Genomic DNA, 23,892 nt, shown 5'->3' on the forward strand with positions numbered 1-23,892 from the left:
TTTTCTTTCACTTTTTCCCGTTTTATATTATATTATATTATATTATATTATATTATATTATATTATATTATATTATATTATATTATATTATATTATTGTGCTCTATGCATTCTTACAATCATATTTTATTGTTTATGTTGTGTGCACACCTTTGCAAAGGTGAGAGAGTGATGGAGCGAGCGAGCGAGAGAGAGAGAGAGAGAGAGAGAGAGAGAGAGAGCTGTTAAGAGCTCGTACTGCAATCTCGTGCTTCATTTCATTTGCTTAAGTCTTGAAACATTGAGCCCAGAGGTGATGACAGTGATGATGGCTGTAAACTTCCACGAGGCGTTGACAGCGAGTGTATCCTAGCGCTCTTACAGTGAACTGGGAGAAAGACGGACACGTGGATTTTCAGCGTTGTATTAATTCGAAATTAAATTTAAACGCGCGTGGGGGAATGTAGGGCGAATGCCGCATTATCCGTTTGAATCGCTTTCCAGACTGTAACGTCCTTGAGAGCTTGAAGACACCACACAGTTCACATGATCAGCTCTTCAGGTTTTAGGAGAGAACGCGTCTATTAGAATCCGCTCACCCCGCGGCTCGTTTGAGATGGTTCAGTCCAGCTGCGAGGGTCCAGTCTCCATGCACTGGGATTTTTCTCAGCGCCGACACCAAGTGAATCTTCCGTTTAAAACCATCTGATAACCGTGCCTGCAAAGAAAAGAAAACAAGAAAAAAGAAAGCCTACCATGCGCGCCTCTTTGAATCTTGACAGGACGGGACTCGTGAGGACAGAGTGCAGATGTACATATAACGGGACGAGGAAACTGGATGGTATAAGGATTTTTGCGCTAATGAAGGTGGGAGTACAGGCGCATCACTGGAGCGGGGTGCTGTTCTTCTATTTGGGGCTGCTGGCTGCATCGGTTAAGGGTGAGTTTCCCGTTATGCTGCATGTGGTCCTGTTGCCGTGAGCGCGACCCTCTTGGAGGCTACATATGCGACACTTTCACCCCGACAAGTGGATGGAGTGCTGTCATTCTCAATTCTGTGCCAACACCATGGCATGCAATGTTGGGTCGTGCATTTTATTGATACGGATCTACCAGGCGTCAATGGATATAAGCATAAGACTCAAGAACATTCCAGGCAATAACATGAAGAGGCTGTGCATACTGTATTCAAGTGTGTCATTTATTTGTGCGTGAACATATTTCAATGCAAAACAGCCTTGTGTAGCCTACTTTTCATAGTGCATTTGGTGTTATTTCTTGCCAACCTTGGTCTGCCCCAATGTAGACATAATGTGTTCCATTATGCTTTAAATAACACCTCAGAAAAATATGTTGGATTTTTGGTGGGTGCGCAAGAAATGGTACTTTAGTTTTAAGGCAAAATTGATTAATGGATAAACATGTAGACGAACCATTTCCGAAGAATGATGTGTATGTGTGTGTGTGTGTGTGTGTGTGTGTGTGTGTGTTTGTGGCGCAAGACATCGTGAGTGTGGGAGCCAAAAGTGAATGAGTGATTTTGGGAGGAAGGGGGGCGTATGTGGAGGCTGGAGAGAATGGGGTGGGGGGTGTTACAAGCCAAAAAAAAAGGTTTTTGACTCTGCGCTATTTTCAACATTTATTTGACCATAATAGGATATAGGCTACTTCCTCCGTCCATTCCATCAGCCAAGTCATTAGCCAATTTGTCGCGTTTCTTGAAATTGTGGGTCTGATTCCCAACCAACCCACATCCATCATTTACCTTGAATGGAAGTTGCAGTTAGACTGCTGATGGTTCTTAGCCCACATTTAGCTAAAACCAAATGTAAAGATATTCACTGAAAGGATTTATTCAGTAGTTTCCCTTTTAACGCCGTGACTGTTGTTCTAACATTCCATTTTCTCTTCCACGTAAGCGAAGATAACAAAAAAGTCACACAGGTTTGGAACAGCATGATGTTAATGTTAGTTGATGTTACGACTTGATGATAAAAGTGGTAAAATAATCCACAAAGCCGGTCGACATTTAATATTACACATAATATGGTGTCTAATAAGTTATATCAAGGGCAGAATGTTCTGCTTTTTTAACCGAGTCCAGAAAGCGTTTGCGAAGCCGTCAAGCAGTTTCCCTCTTTTTCCATTTAGCGGCACTACAGCTTCAGAATAGCTTTGCTTGCACATAGCCGGCAGTGGAGTCTCTCGTGCTTTAATAATAAACCGAGTATATCTTGGAAGCCTTTTAGAGTTTTCGTGTTAGAGCATAAGCTATGACTGGTGAAATAAAACGGACTTTTTTTTTTCTAGAGTGAAGGACATGCAATCTGAATACCTCTTCAGCTACTGAGGCATGGTTGAACTCATCATGTAAAAAAAGAGGGCATACAATTAATTGCACGAAATGTACTCAAATGTAAATAGTTTTAAGCATAAACATTTCCAATACAAACTGTTTTTGGTTAAGCTAAGCCTATATATTCTTATCTTTGTTTTAATTTATGAACATAAAGTTGTTTATGCTTATTTTTATGTTGTTCATTAAATGGTTATAATGTGTCATGCAGCCTAACGTTCTGATAGTCCCAGATGGCAATTATTTTCTTCGATTTTGTTTTTTACAGTGACCTTTTAGTCTTATAAAATACTAATTTAAGGAAATGACATGACAATTTTTTTCATATTTTAGCCAAACAATATCACTAACAACTAATCATCATGGATGTCTGGCTCATTCCCATTTTCCTTTTCCAGAATCTTTGATAGTCGATAACACTTGACTTCATAAAATGGTCAAAGTCACGAAACCAATGCATTTCCATGATGCAACTTGGTGTAAGGCTCTACTGAACACAAAAATTTGTAAGGATGCAGAGAAATCTTTTCATCATGTAGGAGGGTACTTGCCACATTTATTCAGTTTTGGACTGTCCCTTTGGTTGTTTGAGCATACTATAATTTTGTAACTTTTTAGAAAGGTTAGGTAGAAAATGTCAAGCTCCCTTGAAACTCAAGCAGAAATTGTGCACTCTTGTTTTGAAACAAGGTCCAGTGCTATGTAAGCATGAAACATTTGTCAGCTGAGCAGTAACAGGTGTTTAATGGAGACTTGAAGAAATCGCTTAGAGCAGCTTATGGGTACTAGTGTTCTCTGACACTTCAGCACCACGGACAGCTTCCCTCCAGCTCTGCTCATTGCCTCTTTTCCACTGGTTGCCTTCACAAAAGACTCAAAGTCTGCCTTAGCAAATAAAGAATTTTTAAACATATTTTGTGCAAAATAACAATGAGAACAACGTAACACTAAATGTTTCATCTGAATGTAACTATCGGCTTCTGATAGAGTTAAAATCCCCAGCTGCATTCCAATTAGGACCACAGACAGCTCCCACCAGAGCATTTAGCACAGCTTTACAGCACAGCACAAGCTGGTTCACTCAAAAGGGGACAACACTTACACTCAAATGGTGTTATGTGTCATAGACACCTCCTTCACTATAAAATTCTGTCACTTTCATTGCTAACCTTTGTTTTTCTCATGTCATTGCTTTTTCATCTCTTCTTTCCTCTCCATCCTCTTTTTATAGCACAAGCAGGCATAATAACCTGTTCCAAGAAAATGAATACCTGCCAATCTGTTTGCTTAGACTTTAAAGTTAAAGACTGCTAAACAGGTCTGTTGTTTGTATGCAGCTCCCAAAGCGCTGAAGGATGCCTTTGGCAAGGAATGAGATTATTTGTTTACACAGCTACCTGTACATCAACAGTACACCAAAAGTTTCCCTCCTTTGAATGTTCTACGGTTAACATCAGATACATGTGTGTCTTCATGGGCATCATATTAAATGGATATTTCTGTACTAATACTTCTGTAATTCTCGTCACGGTATCTCTGTGCATACAAAATGCCATCAATAAAATGCACCTGTGTTCGTTGTCCATAACATACGCCTGCCCATACCATAACCCCACATAATGTTGACATCAGCAAACCACTCAACCACACGACACCATACATGCTGTCTGCCATCTGCCCAGTACAGAGAAAACCGGGATTCATCCATGAAGAAAACACCTCTCCAAAGTGCCAGACACCATCGGATGTGAGCATTTGCTTACTCAAGTCGGTTACGACGACGAACTGCAGTCAGGTCGAGACCCCGATGAGGACAACCAACATGCAGATGAGCTTCCCTAAGACAGTTTCTGACAGTTTGTGCAGAAACTCTTTGGTTATGCAAACCGATTGTTGCAGCAGCTGTCCGTGTGGCTGGTCTCAGACGATCTTGGAGGTGAAGATGCTGGATGTGGAGGTCCTGAGCTGGTGTCGTTACACAGGGTCTGTGGTTGTGAGGCCGGTTGGATGTTCTGCCAAATTCTCTGAAACGCCTTTGGAGATGGCTTATGGTAGAGAAATTAACATTCAATTCAAAGACAACAGCTTTTTTTGGTAGACATTCCTGCAGTCAGTATGCCAATTTCATGCTCACTCAAATCTTGCGACATTTGTGGCATTGTACTGTGTGATAAAACTGCATTTTAGAGTGGCCTTTTATTGTGGCCAGCCTTAGGCACACCTGTGCTGAGCATCTTGATATGCTACATCTGTGAGGTGGATGGATTATCTCGACAAAGGAGTAGTGCTCACTAACACCAATTTAGACAGATTTGTTAACAATATTTGAGAGAAATAGGCCTTTTGTGTACATAGAATAAGTCTTAGTTCAGCTCATGAAAAATGGGGGCAAAAACAAAAGTGTTGAGTTTTTAATTTTGTTCAGTGTATGAAGAATAATATATGAGGATTAATAAATGATGGCAGAATTTTAATTTTTAGGTGAATTATCCTTTTAAAGTAGAAGACAACAGGTCAAGTTATTATTACACAGGGTTCACTGAAAAAAAAAAACAGAAATGATTTTGATTAAGCTTAGATTGAAGAACAGAACAGGCAGTTCTGCACACAAACACAGACACAGTTTGTAACACAAAACTGAGGGAAAAAAAGTGTACAAGAAGTATGGAATTTGAAACATTCTGTATGTAAAACAGCAAAAAAAAAAAAAAAAAAAAAAAAAAAAAATATATATATATATATATATATATATATATATATATATATATACATATATGACAATTATTATGGATCAAAAGGTTTTCAGCTTGGATCTGTGAAATGCATGTAGGCTTCCGTTATGGTACACAGCTATGACCCGGGTTAAAAGACAAAAAAAAAGCATATATTTACCTGACATTTGCACTGAGACCTGAAACTGGCATGGAGCGAATTTTGTATTTAAATGCTTTTAGTAGTTTTCAGCTATAAGATTGACTTTTTTTCTATTAGAGCAAATAGAGTATATTGTGACAAATAGGCATATTATTGTAAAGTTGTTGTTGGATTTTTTTTTTGTGTGATGGTCAAAAAAAAATGTTCTCTGCTGTTCAGAAGTTTGGTGTCAGTAAGAGTTATTATTATTATTATTTATTTATTAAAAGAGCCATAGAATTAATGAAGATGTTTATAATGTTACAAAATAATTATACTTCAAATAAATGCTGTTCGTTCGACCTTTCTAATTATCAAATAATCTTTGGTTTCCAAAACAGAAAAACTAAATTTATAAATAAATTAATCAGTACAAATGTTTGAAACACTGATAGCGATAAGAAAAATGTGTTTTGAACACCAAATAGACATATTAGATCACAGGTGAAAATTGCATTTTAAAATAATTGTAAACTTCACAATATCTTATTACTGTATTTTTATTTGAATAAATGCAGCCCTGGTAGGCATAAGAGACTTTAAAAAACATAAACTAAAAACCTTACTGACCTTTTGTAGTGTAAATTGTAGTGTGAAAAATATTATTGTATTCTTGTTAAATAAATGCAGCACTGGTGAGCATATAGAGAGCATATAGAAGTGATAGTATAGCAATCTATTTGCTTTTCATTGAGTGAATATAAATGTGTAGGTCTCTTCCTGTTGTGGAGTGGCCGCTATCTCTTGTAGACTGACAACAGAGATTTATTTGTCACCTTCAGGTCCTCTTCAGAACTTTGATGTAGTGTTTTCTTATCTTTTATCTGCTGTGATTAGATTACACAGTTAATCATTTTACATCTCCTCCACTCGAAACTGCTTTGTTTCTCCTCTCTCTTTCACTGGCTTTTTTATGCTTTTTTGCCCTTCCATCCTCCATTCCTCTTTGGCATGATGCATCACAAACAATGGACTGTAATTTGATTATATTTGGCAGTGCTCCACCGAGGGGTGCCATTAGTTACTGCAGACTACTTCCACCTTTTCTCCTCATATAGAATGTAATATTCACCCTGTCTTTTACACACACAATCAAGTGGCGAGTTAAATGGATTGATGGTAAAAGATAAGGAGGGACACAGACTAAAAAAGAGCAGGGAATTAGCGCAGGACAGAAAACAAGAGTGAGGTATAGGCAGTATGCACGGGTGTTTAGAGACACACAGACCTGAGTGAGGCAGACAGCCGTCAGGTCGCAGTGTGTCGGCTTCTGCAGCCTGTTATCCGCTCTAATCTGTGTCAGTGTGGCACCGCTGTCACTGCAAACACACCTGTCAGTCGTCGCTTGTACCATGTTTGGGAGGAAAACATACTCTGAAACAGATATTTGGGGCTTTATTTAGGTTCCAACATATTATTATTATGGATTATTAGTTAAATGAATGCCCCAAAAGTTTTATCAATGTCAACAACTCAGCAGTTCAGAAAATAATTCTTCTTAGTTCACCCCAAAATGAAGTTCTATCATCATTTACTCAATGCTCCACTTGTTACAAACCTGTATGAATTCATTTCTTCTGATGAACACACAAAAAAAGTTGATGGTAGCCAGTGAATTCTATTTTTGTTCTATACTATGGAAGTCAATGGCTGCCGTAAACTGTTTGGTCAACAACATTCTTTAAAATATCTTCTTTTGTGTTCAACAGAAGAAAGAGACTCATATAGGTTTACGGAGTGCGTATATTCACTTTGTTATGCCAATTTAAGTTCAAGGTACAGTTGAAAAAAAAAAAATTAAACCATAAGCATGAGTTATTACCCTCACCTGTATGAGACAATCAATAGCATTCTGTGTATGATAATTTTAATTCTCTAGTACCTCAATTATTACATTACAAAAACAGCATCAATCCAGTGATACATGGATGGCAAACAAAGCTGGATGCTAACCAGCTGGATGTACTTTAAACACCATCAATTCTGTTGTTGTTGTTTTTGGCCCCTCTGGACTGCAGTCCCCTAGAATCATCTTAACCTTTCAGTCCATTAATTACAGCCTTGAAGAGAGGAGGACAGATTTATCAGAGTGGCTGTCAGTGAGGGGGGCGACAGAGAGTTCTTCATTAAAAGTCTATCCTCTTTCTCCCTTGTGTCTTAGCCATTGGCATGGGGACACCTTCATACTGCCTCAGCACAATAAACAAACAGGGCCACATTCATTCACCCCCTCATTCAGACCCACATAAAAGGAACTGTAGATTTATTTAATCTACTGAGAATCTAAACAAATTTGTTTGCAGACACAACTTCAATCAACGAGAAAAGAAACGCAATGCTTAGCTGTGCAGTTTTATGCCCTGAAAAAGAAGCAGCATGAATTATTCGGTAATTCCTCAATGGTTTGGCCCTCTGTCGTTGCTCACTGTGTGCTAGAAGGAGGAGGCAGAGAGATTAACAGCACAAAGCTATGATGGCTGGAGCAGACTAAAGCCAGTTTCATTGAAGACCCATGTTAGATCTGAACACTGGGCCATTGTAGCTCTGTAATGGGGCTGAAAGTGCACTGAATTCTGCCTGAAATGCACTCCTTGTGTGTGCTGTCTGCACAGTCAGGAACATCTCTTTGAAACGCTGAGCTATTGAGGCCACCCATTCCATTTTAAAGCGTTCTTTGCTAATAGCAAAGAAACAAAACACAAACCTGTAATATTCATAATGTAATGAATGTCTAAGTCACTTTAACATGCAGGTCAACATCATTTTCTGCTCCAGGCTGTATTAAAACATCAACCTAATGCAAACACAACAGCATATCTTAGTAGTCACTATAGACACTGTGAATGTATATTTAATGTGAACTTAATACAGACGTGTTTGAGCTTACGCCCATTTCATACTGTGACCCTAGTTCTTCTTAAAGCAGTATTTCTCATTCTGCTTTCTCAAGTTTACTTTAGATGAGTTGAGTGCTTTATTAATCCCCTTGGGCAATTAGTTCAGACTGTCGTGGTACTTCACATATACTTTATAATCAACACTTACCTGTAAACACACATACAAGTCAAGCCTAGTTCAGACTATACAATCTATATGCACATGGGAGTGTCATGTTGACTCCAGCTGTTTCGATTGTCTGTTGACCCAATGAAAACAACAAATATGTTACCTCATTAAACCAGAGCAAATTTTCTCCTCCTTCCACAGCATTTGCCTTTGTATTAATGTTCTCCACAATCACATCATGCAAACATTAGTATAATGTATAGTTTTACCCAGGAAAGCTGAGGCTGCCAATTTCCATTCTATTAGCGGGCATTCTTCGGTAAATGCAGATATGATGGAGCCTGCAGCCAATGCTTTGACACATTAGAAGGCAGCTGGTTGTACATAGAGAGATTTGTGGAACTAAGGTTGTTTTTCCTCTTGTGCTGGCATATTTGAAATCCCCATTCACATTTGCCTTGTTGGTATGGTGTAACTGAACTCAGGGCCTAATGGCATTTTCCACTGGTCCTTGAAAAAAGGAAATATGATCGATTTAAAGTGCTTATGAAAACTGGTGAGTCAGACCTATTTGTCTCTTAGATGCCCAATTTACAGCAGAGCTATGGCAGCAAAGCTAAAGGGAATGCATTTCCAGACATTGTAAAGATTATCTGCTATGGTTGGCAAGGCATTAGCCTCAGCTTTAACTTTTTTAGAAGTGGGAGGTTTCAACTGGATGTGTTTGCTACATGTCACATCTCAGTTTTGGGTAAATATAAATTATACCCAAAGAAGACAGGTGGCCTGATGAAATTAGTACTGACCCAATTCACAATGCACAGCACATTTTTCCTTCCTTTATATATTATTTCACAGAATCTAAATCACTTAATCCTTATAATAATGACTTATTTGTGGAGTTGGGAATCAAGATCCTTTTCTTATTCAAAACTGTTGATGTTTTAAAACAAAATCCTGGAACTAACTGAACGTCATGAGTTTTGTTAAGCTTTCTTATTCAGACATTTAAATACTCAATCAATTAACCATAAAAAAGAAAAACAAAACAATCCAGTATTTATAAATATTGCTATGGTTAACGCTTTGCTCATGAATGTTAATTAAGTTGCACTAAAGTTGCTTCCTACAATTAAAATGCAATCAGCAAAGACTTCACCACTTCATAAATTCATTCATGCTTCATGTTGTAATATCTTGACTCATGACAGCCGTTTTTTTTTCTTCTTCTTCAAAACTGTTCAAAATAAACCAGCGAACTGAATTTTCATTCAGTAGCATTTTAATGTCATGTTTTGAGGCAGTATTTAACTTCTATTCTAATTCAGAATCCATATATTTAACAAAAAATAAATAAATTTATAAGTATACATGAAAAATGTTTACAAACTATTAACTTTTAGGTAAAAATCAAATGACATTTAATAGATAGAAAAGTATAGTTAAAATAATGAAGAAAATATGTCTATCCGTAGATAATCCATCCATCCATCCATCAGTCTCTGGTAAAGATCTAATACTCCAGTCCAGTCGACATCACGCTGGTCTGCTGGAATTTGGAGATAATAAAGCAGATGTACTGAGTTTAAAGAAAAAGCTGAAAAGAGGATAATGGCAAAAGAGAGCATAAATGAACAGAAAACATGTTATCTGCTTTAATGCAGATAACAGGCATTGAAATGTAATTTCTCATCAGAATCTTAATTTATTGTCAAACAATGTCACGCAAAGACATACACTAATTCCAGGGAATGTTCTAAAGCTGTGCTTTGGCATCAGATTACAAAGTCATACTGTGTATGTATTCATACACATATAAAAGCTTTATGGAATAATCTCTGTCAACAAACCAGATTTTTCTGGTTTTGAAACATGGTGATAGTGTGTTGACTTCTTGTTAAAGATGTGGATAAAGTTCAGTCCAGCTGCTCATACAGAGTTACCACACCTCTTGCTTTCGCCAACCCTTTCCCACTCCCCTTCCCTCCTAAGATCTCTGATTGCGGGCACTCTGAAGGACTGCTGTCCTGCTGTAGTACGGCACGGCAGCGGTCGATTTATCAAAGTGTCATGCCGAGGCGTTGCAGCCCCGTAGCAGCAAAACAACAGCGGCAGCAAAACAAACACTGGTTGACTCTGGAGGTGGTCTCTGCAGTCGTGTTAAACAAGGTCAAACATCTCTCTCCTTCTTCACTTCACTCCACCAATATTTTGGGTAAACACTAAACAGATGCAAAGAGCCTTTGTATAAGACTGAAGACTCGGGGATCTCAGAAAGAGTTTAAATATGTGCCTCAGCCAGAATGTCTGGAGAAATAACTGCGAACACACATGATGTTGTGACTGTGTGAGACAACAATAAAGCATTATGGATGAAATACTAATACTACAAAGGCTTTTTTGAGCCTTAAATATTTATGCAGCATTGTATTAATGCAGGTCAACTCAATTCACTTGTTACTTTCATAATGCATTTTGAAATCTATGCTCAAGGAAAATACATTACCTGCTGCTGTGAGTGTGGGGTTTAGCCTTCATTAAGAGGTTACGTAATACATTTACTTTCCCTTTCAGCTCGATACATTCAAATAAACACTTTGTTCAAATCATGTGAGGAACCTGGAGATGGATTCATGAAGAGCTTCTTAGAGAAAAAGAATCTATGAAACATTTTATGAAATGTGTAAGAATGTTCGTTAACAAAATCTAACAAAATCCAAAACTTTTTTTTTATTCCCTTATTTGAGAATCCAAACTAAAGAAGAATTTTAAGTCTATTTTTTAAAAGCAGTCTTTAAAAAGTTACATTGAAGAAGATGAGAACATACAGTGAGTATAGATATGAATCACCCTTTTGAAAATAATCATATTTTGTTGCTTTGCAGCCTGAAATGAAGACAGTTTTTGTTTAATCCAGCTGAATTTACTCACTTATAACATGTAAGTGAAAGATATAACACCAACATCGCGCGCAGAACAAAAAACTGACTGGATCGAAAACTTTCAGAAGACACACTGCTCACTTCTCCTTCACTGTAAGATACTGAAATACACATGAAAACGCAACACACGGTAGACGCGTTTGTGCAGAGTGGCTTTGTGGTGTGGGAAACATTGCGATTGTTCATACCTATCCCGGTTAAAATTATAAGCCTCTTACTCAGTGTTGTTTTTTTTTTTTTGTGTGAGTCTATAGCGTTTTACATAAAACATTAAATAATCATTCGACTTTCGTTCGGTTTTAAGTGTTTGTAATGAATCATGGACCTATATTGATCAGGATGTTCTATTATAAGAAAATGTTCTCGGGTAGATGCAGGGAGAAAACTATGTTATGTGTTCAAAACCGCGTGATACTGATTTGAAAGCCAGAAATGGGTTAATGTATCATTTACACTCCCATCTATCTCAGTCTTAGTACACTGAAGTGTTGAATTCATCCACAATGTTGAATTGTTATTTTGTGCTGAATGAATCTCCTCATTTTTGTCAGCATTCCACTCTGACCCAGGTTTCATTCTTAATATTGTACGTAGTGCTTCACAGAGAAGACTTGCAGCTGTAAAAACCCCACAGAGCCATAAAGGAGTCTGTATCCAGAGGTCAAGTGTTTTTCTCAATGGTTCATGCTGGCCAAACATCACATGAACACATGAACAATCCCTTGGAATTGAGAGCAAAAATGATGGATTGTTTCCTGCCATTGCACATTCCAGGTTTTGAAAAGTGACGTGACATTCAGCCAAGTATGGTGACCCATACTCAGAATTCGTGCTCTGCATTTAACCCATCCAGAGTGCACACACAGAGTAGTGAACACACACACACACACACTGTGAACACACACCTGGAGCAGTGGGCAGCCATTTATGCTGCGGCGCTCAGGGAGCAGTTAGGGGTTCGATGCCTTGCCCTATATATATATATGCATATGTGACATTGTTTGAGCTTGGCTATTCATTAAGTGTAATCTTCACTTAAATGTGTTAGACAAACGTGTGTTGTATATGGACATGCTGGGTTCTTATTTGTTTGTTGGCGTGTTTGGATTGTTTTTATGGAATATAGGCTTCAGTGATAACAGATGTCCTCTAATTAGGCATTTCTAACACCGTTTTAATTACCTTACCCCACATAAAATTCCAATGCATTTAAAACTAAAATGATAAAATATAGCCTGATGTATCAATTTGCTTGGTTTTGGCTTATGTATGCGTATGTATTTATTAAGCAAATTTTTCAGATTCATGCTTTTTAAAGGGTTTATTTTGTTAAAAATAACATTTCATAATTCATAAATTATATTAATACAAATTAGCTTCACAGAGGGAGTCCTCAGTAGACATTTAGCAGATAATGAAATTAGCCATAGGCAGCGATTTCTTTTTCTTTATTTTTTTTTCAATGCAAACAAGTGTGCCTAATTCCTGCCTGAAATTAGTATGTTTCTTATTCATTCAATTTAATTGCATGCAGTTGTTTCAAAGCAAAGTGTAACTTACTGTACACTTAGCTCCTCCTGCACATAACATCACTACCTGCAAGGGGACTATTCTAGAACAAGTCACTGTTACCGTTTACGCTGCTGGAAGGAACACGGAGCCGAAGGATAAATGAAACAAGGCTTTATTATCCAACATAGGCATTCTCCAAACATGGATCACAGAGGAAGACACAGGTAGGTAGCAAGTGAGTGGTTAGTAAGTAGACCCGACCACACAGAACTCAAAAGGACAAGGTTTAAGTACGAGGGATAATTGGGGAAACACAGGTGGATGGCATGACTAAATTAACAGGGACATGGAACACATGGGGAAATGAAGAGACACACCTGGAAACTAATCAAACCAAACACGGAAGACAGAAACTGGGTCACAGGGGCAAAAACACACAAACTGAGTCCAGATATGTAACATTACTCCCCCCCCTCCCGGTAGGTGCGTCCTCGCACCGTAGAAACAGAGGGAGGCGTGGGTGGGAACTTGGGAGGAGGTTCCGGTGGAGGACGGATTCCCAGGAGGGGGCCAGCAGACAGGGACCACGGAGGGAGGAGCCAGGGAGGAGACAGGAGGGATCTGGAGCAGGAGGCACCCAGCAGGGCCCAGGCCACAGCCATAACGGCCCAAGGTTGGGCCGACGGTGGAAGGAGCCATGGAGGAGGAATGGTCACCGACTCCAGGGACTCGACCCACGGCAACGGAGCAAGTAAAGGAGGAGCCCGAGGCGGAGAGCCAAAGAGCCAGGGTGACAGGGAGGCGCCGGAGGTCCTAGGCGGAACAGATGGCTCTGGTGACTGACGCGGCGATGTGGATCCGGAAGGCCGCGGCGAGGCCAGAGTGACAGAGGACTGAGGTGTAGCCGAGGGGATGAAGGAGCCTGACGGAGCCGGAGGGACGAGGCGAAGCCGGAGGCGTGGAGTCCCGAGGCATAGGATGGACGACGCCAGACCAAGGCGGAGCCGGAGGGACGAGGGAGCCAGGCAGAGCATGTGGACTGCCGGGCCACGGCGGAGAGGAAGGAGCTAGGAGCCATGGTGGAGACGACGGGTCAACGGGCCGAGGCGGAGTCCAGGCCTCAGAGGCTGGAGGCGAAGGTGAGGGAGACGACGACCAAGGCGGCGCTGGAGGATGGCAGTCCCGCTGAACTCGCACCACAATGATGGTAGGCTGAGGGCGAGCAGAGGGGCTGCCAGACGACAGCGGAGGAGGAGGCAAGAGTGGGTGGGAAGATGGGAACTTCGAAGGAGCAGGCACTGGAGCGAACTCTGGGGCTGGAGCCCGTCCTGGGCTTAACTGGGGATCAGGAGCCCGTCCTGGGCTTAACGGAGGATCAGGAGAACGGGGGATCAGGAGCCCGTCCTGGGCTTAACGGGGGATCAGGAGCCCGTCCTGGGCTTAACGGGGGATCAGGAGCCCGTCCTGGGCTTAACGGGGGATCAGGAGCCCGTCCTGGGCTTAACGGGGGATCAGGAGCCCGTCCTGGGCTTAACGGAGGATCAGGAGCCCGTCCTGGGCTTAACGGAGGATCAGGAGCCCGTCCTGGGCTTAACTGGGGATCAGGAGCCCGTCCTGGGCTTAACTGGGGATCACAGTCTGTACGACCCTCCACCTCATTTTGACCCAATTGGCGCTCCACATTTTGCTCCCTCGTGGTGGGCAGTGTCGCCGGCTCTCGCACCTGGTCTGACGGGTTGCTCTCTGGCTCTCTGTCATCGGTGGGCTCGGGCTTATGCTCCGTACCGTGGGGAGATTGTAGGCTGGGCTCTGGGTCCAGAGTGGACCTGGCAAGATCCTCTATTGGGCTGACAGTGAGAGGTGACCCATTTCTCACCAGAGTCCACTCTATAAATGCGGCGAAATCCTCCCGAGGACCATCTTCGGGCAACAACGCTCTGCACTTGGAGTTCAGGCTGGCATGATAAAAGGAGCAGAGCGCGTGGTCCGGGTAGCTGGTGGCATTAGCTAGCAAGAGAAACCGTTTGGTATGGTCCTCGAGAGAAAGTCCCTCCTGCTCCAGCAGGAGAAGGAGGAATTTGGGGCTATAGAGGGGATCCATCGACATAACGAAAAGAAAAAAAATGGAAAAAACGGAAAACAAAACGGAGGGGAAAACACGCATTTTTTTTTACTTTTTCAGGTAGGGTCTTCTGTTACCGTTTACGCTGCTGGAAGGAACACGGAGGCGAAGGATAAACGAAACAAGGCTTTATTATCCAACATAGGCATTCTCCAAACATGGATCACAGAGGAAGACACAGGTGGGTAGCAAGTGAGTGGTTAGTAAGTTAGTAAGTAGACCCGACCACACAGAACTCAAAGGACATGGTTTAAGTACGAGGGATAATTGGGGAAACACAGGTGGATGGCATGACTAAATTAACAGGGACATGGAACACATGGGGAAATGAAGAGACACACCTGGAAACTTATCAAACCAAACACGGAAGACAGAAACTGGGTCACGGGCAAAAACACACAAACTGAGTCCAGACATGTAACAGTCACAGCATATAACTACTTGGGCATCTGGTTGGAAACTTCACTTTCTTTCACCATTCACATATCAAAGCTGCAATCAAAGGTCAAAGCCAAGCTTGGTTTCCTTTACAGAAACCACTCTTCATTCACCACCTCTGCCAGACTTACTCTCATTCAAATGACCATTCTACCCATGTTAGACTATGGAGACACTATATTCAGGGTTGCTTGCAAGTCCACTCTTTCAAAACTTGATGCTCTTTATCACTCTGCTATCAGGTTTGCCACAAATGCACCCTTTAATACACACCACTGTGCTTTATATTCATCTGTTAACTGGCCCTCCCTTCACAATCGCCGTAAAATTCACTGGTTCACCTTCATTTACAAGACACTTCTTGGCCACTCAACTCCTTACTTAGGTCACCTGCTGCAGCCAAAGCCCGTCACATATAACACTCGGTCCTCACTTCATCTTCAACTAAGCATTCCCAAAACTAATTCTGCGTTTGGTCTTACATCTTTTCAATCTGCTGCCGCTCGCGATTGGAATGCTCTGCAAAACATTGTCAAACTAGATAAATTAATTCCAATTTCATCCTTCAAAACTAATATATCATACTTGTTCACGGACAAATGCAGTTGCTTCACTACATAATTATCTAAGGTTTTTTTTTGTTGTTTTTTTACAGTAAATAGATTGATGATGTTTGATGTTTTAATATGTATTTATGTAAATGCTAACCTGTGTTTCTAATGTTCTGTATTTATTTTAGCCCTACTTCCCTTTCCCTAAGTGGTCATTCAACTTGTCAGGCCGCCATTGTAAATAAGAACATGTTCTTAATGACTTGCCTGTAAAAATAAAGGTTGAATGAATGTACCAGCTTTATATTGAGATTGTAAGTTAAAATGTGTTTCAAAATTTTACTCACAACTGTGTCTTTTGAACATTGATTTAAGACTCCCATTAAAGAGATGAACTGCAGGGAGTAGTTGGGCCATGTTGCCGGGGCCTGTGTGACTGCCACAGATATACAAGTTTCCCGGAGTGGGTGGAATAAAGAAAAAAATATAAAAAATTATTAAAGCAAGAAGGGACGATTAATTAAAAGTGGGGCTACGGACCTGTCCAGAACTAGTAATTTAGGCCAGGCTTTTCACTGATGGATGGAGCCACACACAGTTATTAAAATTTCAGATCAAGTGCAATATTGTCGTTGACAAAATATGCAAAAGAGAAATGCAATTAATGCTGAGGAGTGCAGTCTGAGCTTCAGGAAATATGGAGTTATTAAAATTAGTCAAATTAATAACCAAGGGTGGTATAATTTCTTCTCTTTCCTGTTGCCTTTGCAGAGTTGCAGGGGAAACAATTTGACCACTGATAAAGCTGCGGCAATAACAATGGCAGCTGACAGTATTCATGTGCTGGACCATATGATATAAATTATCATTTAATTGGCTCTTGAAATGGAATATTACTGCTCTATAACTTTGCATTAGTAAAAACACATAAATACTACAGTCATTTTAGCTTGTCTTATTTATATGCACCTTGAGTACACACTTAAGAAATGACATGGACATTATAAAAATGTAAATATGGAAACATTTTATTGTACTTACAAATTATTGAATACCCTGTCAGATCAAACAACACAACCGAACCGTACCGAATTGACCGAACTGGCAAATTAATATTCATCATGTCAGAAGGCTGTAAATCATAAAGAATTATTTGCAAATATTCTACATCAACTTACTGATAAGGAATAAATGTGTAAATTCATATTTTCTAATCTTGTTCCTAGATGCTTTAGACCGCTAATAGTGTCTAGATCCTGCCCGGTTCCTCATTTGAATGCATTTAAATGTTTTTTTTTTTTTTTATCCACTTTGTATAATATTTTCTTCTCTTTTTCTCCTTTTCACAGCTCAAAACTGCAGTCATACACTACACAGTCCAAATGGGACAATAGAAAGCCCCGGATACCCGTATGGATATCCCAACTACGCCAACTGCACATGGGTTATTGTGGCACAGGAACACAACCGGATACAGTTGGTATTTCAAGGCTTTGCCTTAGAGGAGGACTTTGACATCCTTTCAGTCTATGATGGGCAACCTAGTCCAACAAATTTACGAACACGGTAAATACAGAACATTTCATCATATTGTGTGTGTAAATGCCAGATCCAGTCTCTTGGAATTGCTAGCTGACATTGCTTTTCTAACAGTTTGAACTGTGTGAACTCTGTGAGTGAGCTTTGGATTTACTTTAGTGTCCCCAAAGTTGTCTAAAGTGCACTGAAAAGAATGAAAATGTAATTTTAGGACTGTGTCTAATGTTTCGAATATTGAATTACACAAATTGATTCAGCACTTTTGAATTTATCGCTGATTTGAGTCTAAATTTCTCCTTTGTATATTCTGATAATAAAAGGATTGAGGCTCAAGGGACTCAGGGAGAGTGTCATTGGGGCCTTGGCCTGTTTTCCATTCGAAAGCTAGCATTTTAAAAAGCTTGCTTATATTCATGAATCCCTTCTCAGATATAGGAAAACAGTGTGGAACTCTGTAAATTTGTTGCTTTTTCCCACCCTTTTTTGTCACCTTTCTTTATTTATTAATATCTGTGTGGGAAACGATGTGTACAAGGACACTTTCAAGATATTTTTTTTCACCCTTTTTATGCTTAAAGATTCAAGGACAGTTTTCTTCACAGCCCCACATTTCCATGGTGTTCTATGAATGTTAACCCTGTCCAGCATGGGCAGTTTACCCTGCCAGTGTATTATTAGTGTCAGCTGAACTCCACGTCTTAAAGAAATCAAAAGGATATTGCAAATATTTCAACAGGATGTTATTTTATGATCTTGATATTAAGTGAGGAAGTCAGTGTTGCTGTACTTGTAACGTCACACAAGAAGTCAGTGACTTTGAGCAGTGATGTGCTTCTAAAAATCTAAAGCATTGGAATGTTTTTAATGTTAGTGAAAAGTATTATGAAGTGATACACTTACGTTTAAAAGTAATAATAATAATTTTTTTTATATAAATTAATGCTTTATTCAGTAAGGATACATTAACTTGATCCAAAGTGACAATTAAGACATTAATATTGTTAAAACTGATTTATATTACAAATAAATACTATGTATATATATTACAAATACAACAAATGCTGTTGTGAGCTTTCTATTCAGCAAATAATCCTGATTTTTTTCCCGCACAAACATGTTAAGCAGCAAATGTTTTCAACAATGTTTCTTGCACACCAAATCAACAAATTTTAATGATTTCTGAAGGATCATAATTTAAGGTACTTTGGATCAAATAAGCATCCTTTTGAATGGTAGTGTAACAGATTGTAAAGTCATATTTGGCAGTATGTTTGCACATTGGTTGCACTTTGAAAATGTAAAACTGACATTTGCAGTTGAGCTTTAAAGGAAGCAAGCTAACCATTTAACATAGTAACATAATGTCACATAGATAACGCTTATTACTACTGTGAAGACAGCAGACATGGGCATTAAAGTTAAAGAGGTTTATTGTGCTTTACAGCTGGATGAATTTCTTGGCCTGAGATCATTCAATATCACTTGCATAGTCTGCTGCAACTGAAACATACCATTCCTCCCATGTGCTTATGTCTTAAACGAGATCCCATTGGCTGACTCTGTCATCACATTATATATTTTTTTGTTCACTATGAAATTGGTCCAGTGAGTAATTACCACTTATTACCATCACTCTAATATATTCAATCTCTGGTTTGATAGGATTCATCCAAACATATTTATGATTTAACTCATCCACAAGTCTTCACTCGTATCACTCAGAATAACATATTATCCCTCCTTATTTCTGTTGAATCAGTTCTCAGCTAAAATGTAATCACTCTTGAGGTTATTTGGTTTGAGAGCTGATTTAAATAAGTGCTGTTTAAACCAACCAATTATTAATTTGCATCTGAAGCTGTTTGCTTGTTGTTGTGGGTGGATTTGAATGTGTTGTGTGAAGAATATGACTGTACAAAAGGCCTCTGAGTCAGCTGGTGATATTTGCCATGTAGTGTTTTTCCATTGTTCTACTTTGAATCTTAGTCAGGACTGTCAGCTGATCCTATTTCTTCTTCAACAGGTGTGTGCTATCATAAAACATACAAACAAACAGTTTTATGCTCGCAAGTTTCCATGTTGGTGTTTCCTCACAAGTATTTGCCCTTCATATAATTGGAGCGCCTATAACAGCGGTGATCTACTTTTCCTGTGGAATTTAGTTCCCACACACCTGCTTGTGATCACATTTTTTTTTAATGTGAGGGAAGACCATTATTATTAACTGGTTCAGGTGTTTGTTAGAAGTGAAACTGAACTCTGTAGGAAGCCTGATCTCCAGGAGCAGGATTGAGCTTAAACATTAACACTCCATATGAGTCAGAAACTGAGTTTTTGCTTAGTCTCATCAGCTTACACACATTTTCCAACTACAGGCAGAACCTGATTTTACCAAGTGAGACATGTTCCTGGGACAACATCTTTGTTGACCCTGGAACAACATTGTGATTAACCAATCAGATTTGAAGAACAAGTTTATAGATTTTATGAAGTTTACGCTTACAATCACTATTTGGTACAACAGTGTCATTCATCTATAATTTCCTCTGATTTTAGGGATTATTCATGGTTAAGGTTAGGTTAAGGTGTAGGGATATGGTCAAGACTACATTTTTGGAGTAAAATGTTGTTCCAGGATCAACAAAAAATGTTGACCTAGGAACACATCTAACTCAGCAAAATCAGGACGTGCCCAACTACAGCCTCTTTTAAAGGGATAGTTCACCCCAAACTGAAAATATTCTTATAAATTTCTCACCCTCATGTCATTCCACACATCTTTTTTTCTTATGTGGAACATAAAAGAAGGTTTTTATTTTATTTATTTATTTATTTATTTTAAGCATACATTGGAAGTGTTGAAACCAAAACTGATTGATTTCATCATTCTTGAAAATATCTTCTTTCATGTTCCACAGAAGAAATAGTCTTGCACACTTGAAATGTCATGAGGGTGAGTAAATGACAGAATTTTTATTTTTGAGTGAACTATCCCATTAACTATTCATTCTGTACACTGCTCACACATTCATGACTCTGAAGTATTAAATGACTTATCTATTGCTTAACAGATTATTTAGGGTTGTTTAATAACTGTTTGATGAATTACTGCTGCTTGATAAGCTGTTTTAATTTTCATATTAGTAGATTGCTGATATTAAAGTTTTGTACTATTTCAACAAAGACATTAAGATACAATGTAAAAAAATGAAATCAAATTTAAATGCTACAAACATGAATTTATACATGACATTTGATCTTAGATGTATTTAAATAGTTTTAACATTAAATTATTAGTGTATATTAACAAACTGAAATTATAATTTATTTTTAGGTTTAACCTTAAGTGGTTAAGGCCCATTCACACCAAGAACGATAGCTATAAAAAACCTATGAAACTCTAATAGTTAATACATTTGCAGCCACAGAAACAGATGCTAACATTGTTTATTATAATATCTCTAAATTATTTATGTCAGTATTTTTATCGTTCATCAGGTAGAATAGAAACACTCTGAAATTATCATTCCTCTGTATCAGTATTGTTATACAATCAGATGTGGAGTTTATTATTCTCACAGAATTAAAATAAGTATTAAAAACTATATAGTTATTTGTTTATTGTCCTTGATGTGAACAGATGACAGCAAAGGTAAAAATAGATACTCAAAAGTGTTTTTTTAAGGGCATGTTTTCTGGGAAACTCGATATAGGCTTTTGGATGTTGATGGTGCTCTATGCTTAAGCTATTTGCCTAAGTGCCTTGAACAAGTGACAAGCAAAAAAAAAAAAAAAAAAAAAATCCATATTCCCTGTATTCATCAATTCATGCAGAGGGAGTGGATGGGACTTACGTTGTGCCAGGTGAGGAGTGGTGGCCACTTTGTTTAATTGTTCTTATTTATTTGTTTAACTCCATGGCTGTGCTTCCTCTTGATATATGGGTGGCTCCTCAGCCAGCTTTTATGAAAGAGCAGGCCTCTGACCAATCCCATTAAATCCAACTCTGCCATCCTCATTTTCTGCACTGAGATTCAACCAAAACTGGCAGCATTTGTTGCAGAGCATGTAAGCAATGCACTCTACTTTTGATATAAATTTTGGACCGGCTCCATATAAAAGAAAATATGTACCTTACTGGATTCTTTCACACTTTCACTTAATTTATTGTGAAATCACTACTTTGATGTGCTGTCTGCTGTGTTCATCATCAATAATTGCTACTTGCCAGATTTAATTCTATATAAACCCTTACCTGCAGGTTAACTTAGCTTTCAGTGCGGTTCCTGCCACTTAAAAATTCAAACACATTTCATTAAAATATTCAGCTTTAGCTTGTGTAACATTGTAAGTTATTTTGTCCTTAATGGCATTTGAAGGAGCTGATTAGAGTAGTATATGAATACAAGCTGCTGTTGGAGGCTGGAGCTCGTGGGCTAATGCTCTCGTTTGAAACCATCACCAGAGAAACACTCAGACCTCTATTAGTGCACTCGAGGAAGGGAATGAGATGATGATGATGATGAGCTCAGAGGTGCTTTTGGTGCTCACCTTTGTGTGTTTGTCAGATGTTTCGGGATGTTTCTATGAACCACATGTCCCCAAAATGTTGTAAAACCTGAAAATCTACTACTGTGTGGTCTCCGTAAGAACAACAGCTTCATGAATTTGGCAAGCCATTTTGACTTTTATTCATTCGCAGGAGATGAATTCTTGATATCGACAATTCAGTTTTAACTAGTTAAAATGCTAATTCTTGATATCAGGAATTGGGTTTTACTAACAACAATAGCTACTTTTGATATCAGGAATTACAGTTCAACTAGTTAAAAATATTATTCTTGTGTCATGTGTCATTTCAGTCATGGGAGATACAATTCTATATGGCTTCAATGTTCGGCAATTGTTTTTTACTTTAACATAATGTTCAGGCTCATATGCATAAATGTCAGGTTCCCACTATGTATCGTTTATAAACTTCTGAGCAAGGATTGTAAAACGATGCAGGTAAGTGGTATGCTTTTAAAGTTTAATGTTTGTGTCACGATTGCTTATTAGTCAAATGTTAGAATCAGAGGGAAAAACTTTCCTGCATAAATAATTAACTTATTCGAAAGAACAGATGCTCTGTCGTGCTCCTTAATGAAGGTTATATTATGATGCGTTTGTTCCCTGATTTAACAGGGTGTTTTCAGGGGAGTCATGCTATAACTAATTATTCATAGTGTGATAGAACATTGTGTGCTCTGTTTGGTTAAGTCTGAAGTTCAGCTGCATTATTTGCTGTCAATGCAGACTAAGAAGTGAATGCATATTAGTCTCTCTGCAGTTCTTCATTGGAAGGCACTGAATGTAAAGAATGCTATGAAGTCAAAAGTTCAAATTTATGTGTCAGCATAAATTGCATTTGCATTGTGATAAAGTATACATCTTATGATTACGTGCAAGTAAGATTTGACTTTGGATTTTTTGGAAGCAATCTAGGAGGCATATTTTTGCATACATTAATCTCAGAGCCAGCAATTCAACACTTAATTGAGCCTTTGTAAAGGTATCTGAAAATGCATGTTTGGTGGACCACAAGTGAAACTCCACTTTGTTCATCTCAGAGCAGGCCTAGAACTTTTAAAAGATTCATGATCTTGTGATATTCCCAAACCACATTTAACCCCTGTGAAGTATATTTAAAGGCCTACAGTGCATGTACCTTCAGTAATTTCAGAGCAGTTCTCTGACTCTCTCTAAAGTCATAAATCTGTGGTGAATACCATTTGGTAGTATTTCATCTGGACATTTTGTGAGTAATATAGAGAAATACTGACCACATTCTGAACATGCTTTTCAACAACGTTTCAAACAATGTTTTTCACATAGGCTGATATTTCTGGGAAATGTATTTTATTTTTCAATCAATTGCTAAAGAAAAAAATATATATATATACAAGGTTTAAATTTACAATTACAAAGTTTCAGCAGTGAAATGGTGACAGAAAGTGGTGACCTCATGTTTTACACAATGAAAATCTGAATCAAAACTTGACTGTATTATTCAGTAATGTGGAAATGTGCTGGGATTATGGTATTTTGCATATAAAGAACATAATGAAAAGCACAGAAAAAAAAAAAAGTTAGATTGGCCATATCCATTGAGCAGAAACTGTTGGGTGTCTGGCTTTTCTCCCATCCCCTATTCAGGGATTTATTCCTCACCAGCCTCAGGTACTCAATGGAAATCTCAGCACTTATTGTTGGCTGTAATATTGGCAGAACCATAAATGGAAGAAACAACTTTATTCTGTCTTTTTTCCCTCCTCAATTATACAGTTCAGTATCATTCCAGCCTGGAGCAGAGTTATACAGTATCTAGTCTTATAAGAGGTGAAGAGGTCATGTTTTTGACTATAATGTCAGCTAGCTGATTGATGTGACAATGAGTAAAAAAAGATAACATTTCCATAGATGAGCAAGTTTTCAAGTCATGACTTGTTTGTATGGAAGTTCTGCGGTGGGAATAGGGAAATGAGTAACAGAGATG

The 23,892-nt window shown here is 38.6% G+C and overlaps 1 protein-coding gene across 1 annotated transcript in view; it reads left to right on the forward strand.

Moving 5' to 3' along the window:
- The first annotated feature begins 302 nt into the window (after positions 1-302).
- LOC132104306 (CUB and sushi domain-containing protein 2-like) overlaps positions 303-23,892 on the forward strand; it is a 318,325-nt gene continuing 294,735 nt past the window's right edge. Inside the window, exons 1-2 of the mRNA XM_059509682.1 lie at positions 303-918; positions 17,168-17,384. Of these exons, the coding sequence (XP_059365665.1) occupies positions 735-918; positions 17,168-17,384 (401 nt within the window). The 5' untranslated portion in view covers positions 303-734. The remainder of the gene's footprint in view (positions 919-17,167; positions 17,385-23,892) is intronic.

Source organism: Carassius carassius, chromosome 25 (assembly GCF_963082965.1).
Source record: "Carassius carassius chromosome 25, fCarCar2.1, whole genome shotgun sequence".
Classification (NCBI taxonomy): Eukaryota; Metazoa; Chordata; class Actinopteri; order Cypriniformes; family Cyprinidae; genus Carassius; species Carassius carassius.